This window comes from Balaenoptera physalus (assembly GCF_965194825.1).
Source record: "Balaenoptera physalus genome assembly, chromosome: 8".
NCBI lineage: Eukaryota > Metazoa > Chordata > Mammalia > Artiodactyla > Balaenopteridae > Balaenoptera > Balaenoptera physalus.
This window is the reverse complement of record NC_138887.1, coordinates 2,191,095-2,202,054: the sequence shown is the minus strand read 5'-3', so window position 1 is coordinate 2,202,054 and position 10,960 is coordinate 2,191,095. Positions and strand designations below refer to the sequence as shown.

Genomic DNA, 10,960 nt, shown 5'->3' with positions numbered 1-10,960 from the left:
CAGGAAGAAAAAACTGCCGGATTGGGAAATGCTTTTCTATCAAACACACAAAAGTAAAGTGGCAACGCTAGTGTCACTTGTTGGAAAAATTTTAATACTGGCAACAATAAATTTACTTCAGTATGTGAACAATACTCTTAGGAGGATAAAACGGTGGTCTACATGAATTCTCCAAAATGCTATCACTAAAATTTTGGTGACAAAAAACCCAAAAATTGCTAATTACCCAAAGAATATTTATATGGTGATTTCTAAACATACAAGTAAAAAAAATAGCTAGCAAGCATACGACTGAGTTGGTCTTGAGATAATGGTTTTCATTTTCATTTCCACTTATTTTTATTCTGGGTAATTATAATAATTAGCAAATTAGTTAATAAATTATGAAGAATTAGAATAAAAAAGTCTTTTATTACTATCTAAGCCAAGAGATGAATTGTAAGCTGTCATTTTCCCTTGTCTATTTTTAAAAAGGTATTGTCCAATCATTCCCTTTAGTTTGTGCCCATTTTTAAAAATCTTAAAAGAAAGGTCTTAAGAAATGTTTTGCCTCACACTTCTTAGGTCTTGCATTTCAATGTCATGTGCTGTTAATTGCTCCTGGACAGTCATCTTCTCCATGCCCGGTGCCACTCACTTTCCGGGGAAGGGGTACCCACAGGACCCGGGAGCCAAGGAGAGGAGAAGGCACTGGGGCTTTCCGAGGAATGGCTCCTGCTTTTCCCAGACAGAATTACTCAGGGGAAAGGTTCTTCCCCAGTCCGGCCCCTCCTTCTCGCTTTAAACAGGGTTGTGTGAGCTGGTTCCCTGGGCTGCTGGGGGCGCCCTTGGGACACGGAAGCGACCAGCCGGGGAGGAAGACGGCAGGGTGACAAGGTGGGAAGACGGTCCTTCGGGAACCCCTCAGGTCACGCCATCAGACCTCCACAATTCCCAGGTGACGCGGTGACACGAACGACCCGTAGGCCGCTGTGAGGGCTACTCCGTTCCTCGTCCTGCCCCAGGACACAGTCCGCTGGAAGAAGGGCGCGCTTCCCGGTCTTCCAGGACCGTGTCCCCAGGGCAGCAGGGAGAAAAGGGACGCGCCGGCCGGGCGAGGGCGCGAACCGAGATGCAGATTCCAATTCCCCGATTCGGTCTAAAAATGTGTGTGGCGGGGAGGAGCCCCTCCCGAGGGACAACCGCGCACCTACGTACGCGCCGGTAGGGGCGCTTGGCCGCGGAGCCGCGGCTGGGGCGTGGCTGGGGCGTGGCTGGGGCGTGGCTGGGGCTCGGACCCCTCCCGGGGGAGCAGTGCTGCCCCGCCCCTGCGCCCCGCCCACCGTGCGCTCACGCCCCGCCGCGCTCCCCCGCCCCGCCGCACGCTCACGCTCGCACAGACGTATGAATGCGCGCACGCACGCACAGCGGGGCCGAGCCGGCAGCAGCGCGCAGGCGCACGCGGTCCGCGCGCTTTTCGGAAGCCGTAGGTAGGCGGGCAGGGGGGCGGCGGGCAGGGGGGCGGCGGGCAGGGGGGCGGCGAGGGGAGCTGAGGCCCGGGAGGGGCGCGGGGCCGCAGGGCTGAGGGGCTTCGCTGGCGGGCGAACGGGCAGACCGGCCCGGGAATGTGTTCTCGCAGCGGGCGCGCTCCCGGCGGCCTGGGGTTCGGAGGCGGCCTGTGGGGAGGGGCGTCCCGGCGGGCGGGCGCCGCGCTCGCGGAGGTTCCGCGGGGGGCGGCCGGGCGAGCCCTGGGCCGGGAGCCAGGCCGGAGGGGAGGGGCTGCACCCGGGGTCCCGGCCGGCGGGCGGTGGGCCGTCCTGCCCCGTGAGCGCCGCAAGGTTCCCAGCCCCGTCAGCGCGGTGACAGCTGTCCCCGGGGACGCCCCGCTCCGGGTGCGGGGGGACAGTCGGTGTGGCGGGGAACATGTACTGTCTGGACGAACGCCACGTCCTACAGCAGGCAGGGAAAACCCCAGGAGATGGGAATGCAGCTCGTGCATCGCTGCCGCCGAGTAACCTTAGTGATACAGACCTAGGAAGTGGTACTCGGGGCCAGGCTGTGCCGCTGACGGGCGTGGCCAAGCCGTCCTTGGTTACCTGTGTCCATAGTTCTTGGGGAAATGATTGCGCTGAAAGGACGAAGTAAGACTTGGGAGGCGAATGTTGAGCAAATAGGAGAGGGTGGAAAGGAAAGAGCAGGGTATTTGGGGAACAGTGACAAGAACTCTGTCTGAGCCTTTGTAGGAATCCCAGTTTTGCGGATGATAAAATGGGATGAAGCCGTGGAGAGGAACAGGATGTCCATAGTAACGGGAAAGTTGGTGATAAATGGTTTCCAAGTTACCTCATTTGCAATTTCTCATTTCTGCTGTTGCGTAAAAGATTAAAATAGGGTAAACTGGAATAGTGGAAAGAGGGATGAATTGTTTGTCAGGAGATGTCAGTTCTAGTTTTGACTTCATGGCTTTAAGCAAATTAGGATCTCACTAGGCCTTAAGTATATTGTTTTCAAAAATAATTACAAAGATTTATGAACACCTACCTACAATGTGACAGATTCTTTGTGGGGTTTATGGGAGAAACAAAGCTGTATTAAGCATGGGTCTTGCACCAAAAGAACTGCTGATTATTAAGTTATATTTATAGGTAAGTTGAAAGGTAAATTTTAGCATACACGAGTTCTTGGTTTTTACTTTACTTCAGTACCCTTAGGAAGCTTCAAAATTTTCTTACAAATTTTTCTTCTGGATTGGCAGGTAAATTCTACACATCTGTCAACATGATACATCCATCTACAGTCCTGTTAAAATCATTTTAACTTAATGTAAGGAGGCTTATAAAACTAACATGAAGAAAAAAATCTAAAATAAACCACTTTAATAATACACTTGTTCTCCTATTTCATTTATCACGACCTTCACTTTTTAATGCTTCCTGTGAAATTGGGAAATTGTGATAGATTCTGAGGCATCCTGTTTTAAGTGCTCATTTACAAATCCTTGAAAACATTTAGTATATGACTAAATACTATTGTCGTATTTGTGAGCCATGCTGCAGTGACGTTTGGTGGCAGTATGAAGGGGCATTTATGTGGTGAAGTGCACACTACATGCAGTGAAACTGCTCGTGTGCGTATTCTGGCACCATTGCTCACTGGCTGTGTGACCTCAACCAAGCTTCTGAACTCCGTCTGCCTCAGTTTCTACATTTGTGCAATCGAGATGATAATAGTAATTTTTAGGTATTTTCATGTTCATTATTTGACTTGATTCTCATAACGATTTATCTCATTTTACAGATAAAACTGAAGGCCCAGCAATGTGAAGAGGCTTGCATGAGATCATTCATCTAATTTTCCTAGGGACGGGGCTTGGCTTGGTTTGTTTTGCTTTGCTTGTCTCTAGATCCCTTGGTCTTCCATGTTGCCTTTTGTTTGCTGATTAATTTTAAATCCTCTCCATCTAAACCTTTCCCTAATCACAGGGAAAATTATTATATAACTAAAACAGTTTAACCCATAATAGAGCATTATTATTATTATTATTTTTTGGCTACGTTGGGTCTTCGTTGCTGCACACAGGCTTTCTCTAGTTGCGACAAGCAGGGGCTACTCTTCGTTGCGGTGTGCGGGCTTCTCATTGTGGTGGCTTGTCTTATTGCGGAGTATGGGCTTCAGTAGTTGCAGCACCCGGGCTCAGTAGTTGTGGCTCGCGGGCTCTAGAGCACAGGCTCAGTAGTTGGGCACACGGGCTTAGTTGCTCCACGGCATGTGGGATATTCCTGGACCAGGGATTGAACCCGTGTCCCCTGCATTGGCAGGCAGATTCTTAACCACTGCACCACCAGGGAAGTCCCTAGAGCATTATTAAGTCAGGTCTTTAATCTTTTATATCTTGAATTCCTGAAAGCTATGGTTAACTAGATGCTCCCCTATAAACGGTCTTTCCTTATAAATTTACCTTATAAATGAAAAGTCCAGTGTACCTTCCTTCAGATAGGCAGAGATTTTAAAAGTATGTTTAAAGTATTATGTCTTTGTTTCCTTCTGGATACTGAATCTTTTTCATCTTTGTCGTTTGTTATAGAACCTCTAAAATGCAGGTCTCTAGCTCCAGGTCTGTACACTTGAGTGAATGGCAGAAGAATTACTTTGCAATTACATCTGGCACGTGTACATCAGGAGAGAAGGCAGACGCGTACCGAGCACAGATTCTCCGCATTCAGTATGCGTGGGCAAACTCTGAGATCTCCCAGGTGTGTGCTGCCAGACTGTTCAGAACATATGCAGAGAAATATTCTGCAGTTATTGATTCTGACAGTGTTGAAACTGGCTTGAATAACTATGCAGAAAACATTTTAACTCTAGCAAGATCTCGGCAAACTGACAGTGACAAGTGGAAGTCTGGATTGTCAATAAATAATGTGTTCAAAATGAGTAATGTTCAGGAGATGATGCACGCTGGCAGAAAATCCAGAGACTCTCTGTTGGCATCTGTTGATGAGTCAGTAGTCATCCATAAAGTGGCCACTGTCTTTGATCTTCCTAAATTTAGTGTTTGTGGTGGTTCTGGGGAGAGTGACCCATTAACTAACTCAGCCTGTGGTGCCGATAGGACCAAAGACTTCCCAGAGGGCAGTCCTTCTTTGAAGTGCCCTCAGAATGCCCAGCCACCTCTGGTCACTGACACCACTAAGACGTGTCCTACAGTCTCAGGACCTTTCGGTGAGTCAGCCACTGCAAAATTCCATGCCACACCATTATTTGGAAATGTCAAAAAGGAAAATTACAACTTCCCGAAAGCCAACATAGGACTAAATGTGTTCTCATCTAATCAGTCTTGTTTTCCTTCTGGCTTTGAAAATCCACGGGAAATGAAAGCTTTTTATGGTTCTGGCATCATTGATGCACTTTCCACTCCAGTAATGAATAAGGCTTTTAGTAAAACAGAAGATAATGGCCAAAGAGAGGAGAGCAGCCTGCCTACTTTTAAAACTGCAAAAGAACAGCTATGGGTAGATCAGCAGAAAAAGTACCACCAGCCCCAGCGTGCATCAGGGTCTTCACATGGTGGTGTCAAAAAGTCTCTGGGAGCTAGTAGATCCCGAGGGATATTTGGAAAGTTTGTTCCCCCCGTACCTAAGCAAGATGGGGGAGGTCAGGGCGGGGGGACACAGTATAAGCCTCATGGCGCAGGAGCTGCAGACCCAGCACATCCCGTGGATGAGCGTCTGAAGAACTTGGAGCCCAAAATGATTGAACTTATTATGCATGAGATTATGGATCAGGGACCGCCAGTGAATTGGGAAGATATCGCAGGAGTGGAATTTGCCAAAACCACAATAAAGGAGATAGTTGTGTGGCCCATGATGCGGCCAGACATCTTCACTGGCTTACGAGGACCCCCTAAAGGAATTCTGCTCTTTGGTCCTCCTGGGACTGGTAAAACTCTGATTGGCAAGTGCATCGCTAGTCAGTCTGGGGCAACATTCTTTAGTATCTCTGCTTCCTCCTTGACTTCTAAGTGGGTGGGCGAGGGGGAGAAAATGGTCCGTGCACTGTTTGCTGTTGCACGATGTCAGCAACCAGCGGTGATATTTATTGATGAAATTGATTCCCTATTATCTCAGCGGGGAGATGGTGAGCATGAATCTTCTAGAAGGATAAAAACCGAATTCCTAGTTCAGTTGGATGGAGCAGCCACGTCTTCTGAAGATCGTATTCTAGTGGTAGGAGCAACCAATCGGCCACAGGAGATTGACGAGGCTGCCCGGAGAAGGTTGGTGAAAAGGCTGTATATTCCCCTCCCAGAGGCTTCAGCCAGGAAACAGATAGTCATTAATCTGATGTCCGAGGAGCACTGCTGCCTCAGTGAGGAGGAGGTCGACCTGGTGGTGCAGCACTCTGGTGGGTTCTCGGGGGCTGACATGACGCAGCTCTGCAGGGAGGCGTCTCTGGGTCCTATTCGCAGTTTACAGGCTGCCGACATTGCCACGGTAACGCCGGATCAGGTTCGACCAATAGCTTACAGTGACTTTGAAGATGCCTTCAGAACTGTGCGACCTAGTGTGTCTCCAGAAGATTTAGAGCTTTATGAAAACTGGAACAGGACTTTCGGTTGTGGAAAGTAAATGGGACGCTTGAAATTAAAAGATGGCATCTTTGTAGCCCAGTCTTCCCATTTTTTTAGCATAGGAGATTGATTAAGTGTACATCAATGTATATTCTGAATTCTGTACCTCAAATAAAATAGAATAACAATAGCTCAACTTTTACAATTGATTGACTTAGACTATGTTAATATAAGCTCAGTTTTCCTTCCAGTTTCCACCTGATACGTAAGCCTATTCATGCAAAATGGGAATGCACTTTTTTTGTTTTGTTCCTAAGAGGTCTTTTCAAGATGTATACGATGAACAGTGAACTCAAATTGAAACTTAAAATCTGATTTGTATATGAGGATGTATCTGACTTACATGCATCTTTTATTGAAAGTTTCTTCTGAGGATCACATAATTCTTAGTATTGGCTAGTATAGTGGTTTACATTTGAAACCGAGTGTTGCTTACTGTTGTTTAATAGATTTAAAATCTCAACCAAAGCTAAAGTGAAAGTGCCAGTTTTTACTTTGTTCTGGCTTGTAACTGCTTATGGTTTTCTTCCCTACCCAAGGCTAATTAATCAAAACATGTTCAGAAATAGCAAAGTGTAATCTAACATCAGAGACAGGTCCACAGAACTGACAGGGGAAGAATGTTGTGTTTCTCCAGGGGGTAGGTGATGTTTGAAAGTAGTATTTTATTTGGCACTACTTTACAACCTGTAGGGTTGGTCTCTTTCAAAAATAAATGTTTTCAGATTTTTAGAACGGACTGTTTTGTTCTCTAAATAGTGCATGTTCTATGTAGAAACATTGGAAAATAGAGGTGAACAAAAAGAAGAAAATAAAAGTCAGTTACGCTACCACTTTGAGGAACACAGTGTTAACATTTCAGCGTCACTTCTTCCAGATGTTTTATACAGGAGTGGGGTTGCGCTATGCCTTCTCGTTTGCAGCTGTTTAAAGTCCCTCATCATCATCTTCCACATTGACGTACTTCTGCATCTTCCTGTGCGTGAGTGCCTGGGACTCCATGATATGAGGGGGCCTATAATTTAGTCAGCCCTGTGTTACAGGGCATTCAGGGCAGTTCCTTAGGTTCACCTTTTGTATATTCTAAATAAAATATGTTAAATGCCTTAGTTATCTTTTTAAAAAACATACATTTCTTGAGTAAAATTCTTGGATTAACAATTTTTAATGCTTTTGGCACGTGTTCTAAATTGTCTTCTGGAACAGTGGTGCTTGTGTAGAATTCCTATCTGCACTGAGTCAAAGTGCCTGTTTACCTGAACCTGGTGGTCATGGACACTGTCCAGCTGCCAATTGGACAGTACGCAGGTTTTGCACCCATCCATCCATTCAAAAAATATTTATTAGACGCCAGGCAGTGTTCCAGGCACTGAAAGTAGACCAGTGAACAACAGACAAAAGTCCTTGGTCTCATGGAGATTACGTTCAAGTTCTAATGTTTTGAGAACAATTCAACTTAAGAAACGGAATTTGAAACTTGTAGTAGATGAATTTAGGCAATTTATATATTGTTTTAATTTTTATTCTTGATCTGCTATTTTTATGCTCTTTTAAAAGCTTTATTTCTCCAACTATTAGTTTTTCCTTTTGAAATATGTAATTGTCTTTTATCAGAATTTGGATGTTAAATCTCTTAATCTTTTGTTGTATCTTTTAAAATCTTAAGGCATTTCACCATATTCATGGCTATCTTCTTTACAGACCACTTCCACCCACTTGGATCTTACAATTACTGTAGTTATTTAGATTTATGATCAATTGCCCAGGAGGTGTTAGTGTTTTATTTAACTTTGTAACTTGGTCTTAATGGTTATTATCAGTTTTTTCTCGACAGCAACTTCTACCAGTTCTGACTTTTCAACTCCATTGATCACCAACCATGGGGCCACGTCCCTCTGTAGAACTTCTTTTTTTCTTTTTTAAAAAAAATTTTTATTGGAGTATAGTTGCTTTACAATATTGTGTTAGTTTATACTGTACAGCAAAGTGAATCAGCTGTACTTCTTTTAGATTTTGTCCAAGAGAAAAAAAATCTCATTGGCCCAGCTTATCTTGGACAGAGCCATGTCCCTGTTAGATTGTGAAATGGCTCCTCCTGAATTAACGTCTTCTCTGTTCAAGTGAGACTCTAAACCTGCAAGGAATAAGCAAGTAGGATATTTTAAAGCTGGAGAGAAAATAGGAGATAGGGAATCACTTGGCAGTTTTTTCTATGTTATACCACATTAGAAGCATCCTTTCTCTCAGCATTTTGTGATTTACAGTATGTTTCTGAGGCATTTGGGTAGGAAATTTCCTGAAACTTAGACTTGAGATTTCTTTCTATTTCTACATTATGAATATTCTCTTGATTGAATATGATAATTTTGGGTTGAATTCTTTCCTCCCAAGTGTTTTGTGCTGCACTGTCTTTAGCCATTGTTTTTGAGAAGAGAACATTTACCTGATTTTGTTTGTTTGTTTTGTTGTTTTTTTATGTCATTGAAAGATACACTTCCTTTGTAGAAATACACACACACATTTTACCAACACATGTAACGTTTATATATTAATGCTTAAAAATGTTGGTAGGAATACAGAAATTTATCTGAATTTTTAATGTCAGGACTTTTTAAATGTTTTTGTTATACATCTAATTATAGTTTCTGGTTCTTTTGATGTGTATTCTTTGGGAAATTCTATTCCAATTTATGGTATTTGCCATTCTTTTGAAATTCTAATTCATTTTCTCAATTCCAAAATATCAAGTCTGCCTCTACCTCGACAAGTTGTTAGGGTGGAATCCGGGTGAAGGGCATGGACTTTGGCACTAAATGGACATGTTAGACTCTGACTCTGTCATTTCCTATTTGGGACTGTAGCTTACCTCTTTGTTCGGTCTCAGTTATGAAATTGGAGTAGTCTCTACCTATCTTGTTGGAGAATGAGAATGACACAGTAAAATGCAGGTTTGAAAAGCCTGACTGCTCAACAACTGTGCACCCTCCTCTGTCCATCCAGCTCGATTCTGCCTTCATTGCTTTGAAGAATCATTTTCTTTTCAACTGTTTCATGTGATTGTCTATTCCAGCTTATTATTCTTAATTCTACCTTAATCCAGCGTGGTACTGGCACAAAAACAGACACATAGATCAATGGAACAGAATAGAGAGCCCAGAAAGAAACCCACACATCTATGGTCAATTAATTTTTGACAAAGGAGGCAAGGATATAAAATGGAAAAAAGATAGTCTCTTCAGCAGGTGGTGCTGGGAAGACTGAACAGCTACATGTAAAAGAATGAAATTAGAACATTTCCTCACACCATATACAAAAGTAAACTCAAAATTAATGATTAAAGTCTTAAACATTAAGACATGACACCAGGCTTCCCTGGTGGCACAGTGGTTAAGAGTCCACCTGCCAATGCAGGGGACACGGGTTTGAGCCCTGGTCTGGGAAGATCCCACATGCCGTGGAGCAACTAGGCCCGTGAGCCACAACTACTGAGCCTGCGCGTCTGGAGCCTGTGCTCTGCAACAAGAGAGGCCGCGATGGTGAGAGGCCCGCGCATCTGTGATGAAGAGTGGCCCCCGCTTGCCACAACCAGAGAAAGCCCTTGCACAGAAACAAGGACCCAACACAGCCATAAATAAATAAATAAATAAATTAGTTTAAAAAAAAAAGCCAAAAAAGGATCACACCACACATCCTGTTTAAAAAAAAAAAAAAAAAGACATGACACCATAAAACTCCGAGAAGAGAACATAGGCAAAACATTCTCTGACATAAGTCGTACAAAGGTTTTCTTAGGTCAGTCTCCCAAGGCAATAGAAATAAAAACAAAAATAAACAAATGGGACCTAATCAAACTTACAAGCTTTTGCACAGCAAAGGAAACCATAAACAAAACGAAAAGACAACCTACAGACTGGGAGAAAATACTTGCAAATGATGCGACCAACAAGGGTTTAACTTCCGAAATACACAAACAGCTCAGGCAGCTCAATATCAAAAAACCCCACAAAACAACCCAATCAAAAAATAGAAGCTCTAAATAGACATTTCTCCAAAGAAGACTTGCAGATGGCTGACAGGCACATGAAAAAATGCTCAACATCGCTAATTATTAGAGAAATGCAAATGAAAACTGCAGTGCAGTATCACACCAGTTAGAATGGCCATCATCCCAAAGTCTACAAATAATAAATGCTGGTGAGGGTGTGGAGAGAAAGGAACCCTCCTACACTGTTGGTGGGAATGTAAATTGGTGCAGCCACTATGGAGGACAGTATGGAGGTATCTTTAAAAATAGAGCTACCATACGATCCAGGAATCCCACTCCAGGGCGTATATCCAGAAAAGACAAAAACTCTAATTTGAAAAGATACATGCACTCCTATGTTCATAGCAGCACTATTTACAATAGCCAAGACATGGAAGCAACCTAATGTCCATCAACAGAGGAATGGATAAAGAAGATGTGCTACATGTATACAATGGAATATTACTCAGCTATAAAAAGAGAATGAAGTAATGCCATTTGCATCAACATGGATGGACTAGAGATTATCATACTAAGTGAAGTAAGTCAGAAAAAGACATATATGATATCACTTATATGTGGAATCTAAAATAAGTGGTACAAATGAACTTATTTACAAAAGAGAAACAGACTCACAGACATAGAAAACAAACTTATGGTACCAAAGGGGAAGAGGGAGGAGGGATACATTAGGAGTATGGGATTAACAGATACATACTACAATATATAAAACAGATAAACAACAAGGACCTACTGTATAGCAGAGGGAACTATACTCAATATTTTGTAATAACCTATAAGGGAAAAGACTCATATATATTCATATA

At 43.5% G+C, this 10,960-nt stretch overlaps 1 protein-coding gene across 5 annotated transcripts; it reads left to right on the top strand.

Moving 5' to 3' along the window:
* The first annotated feature begins 254 nt into the window (after nt 1-254).
* On the top strand, nt 255-9,945 carry FIGNL1 (fidgetin like 1). Of its 5 annotated transcripts, XM_082473261.1 has the most exons (4): nt 1,386-1,469; nt 3,277-3,356; nt 4,064-4,232; nt 5,607-9,945. In XM_082473261.1, the coding sequence occupies exons 3-4, from the start codon at nt 4,074-4,076 to the stop codon at nt 6,105-6,107; spliced, it is 660 nt and encodes a 219-aa protein (XP_082329387.1). In that variant the 5' UTR covers nt 1,386-1,469; nt 3,277-3,356; nt 4,064-4,073; the 3' UTR covers nt 6,108-9,945. The 5 variants fall into 5 exon arrangements, with proteins under 5 accessions (XP_082329386.1, XP_082329387.1, XP_082329383.1 ...); XM_082473260.1 differs by lacking the exon at nt 1,386-1,469 and adding an exon at nt 255-937 and having other exon boundaries at nt 4,064-9,945; XM_082473257.1 differs by having other exon boundaries at nt 4,064-9,945.
* The last annotated feature ends 1,015 nt before the right edge of the window (nt 9,946-10,960 follow it).

Coding starts and splice junctions, on each gene's coding strand:
- FIGNL1 (XM_082473260.1), top strand. CDS start 4,074: ATGCAGGTCTCTAGCTCCAGGTCTGTACACTTGAGTGAATGGCAGAAG.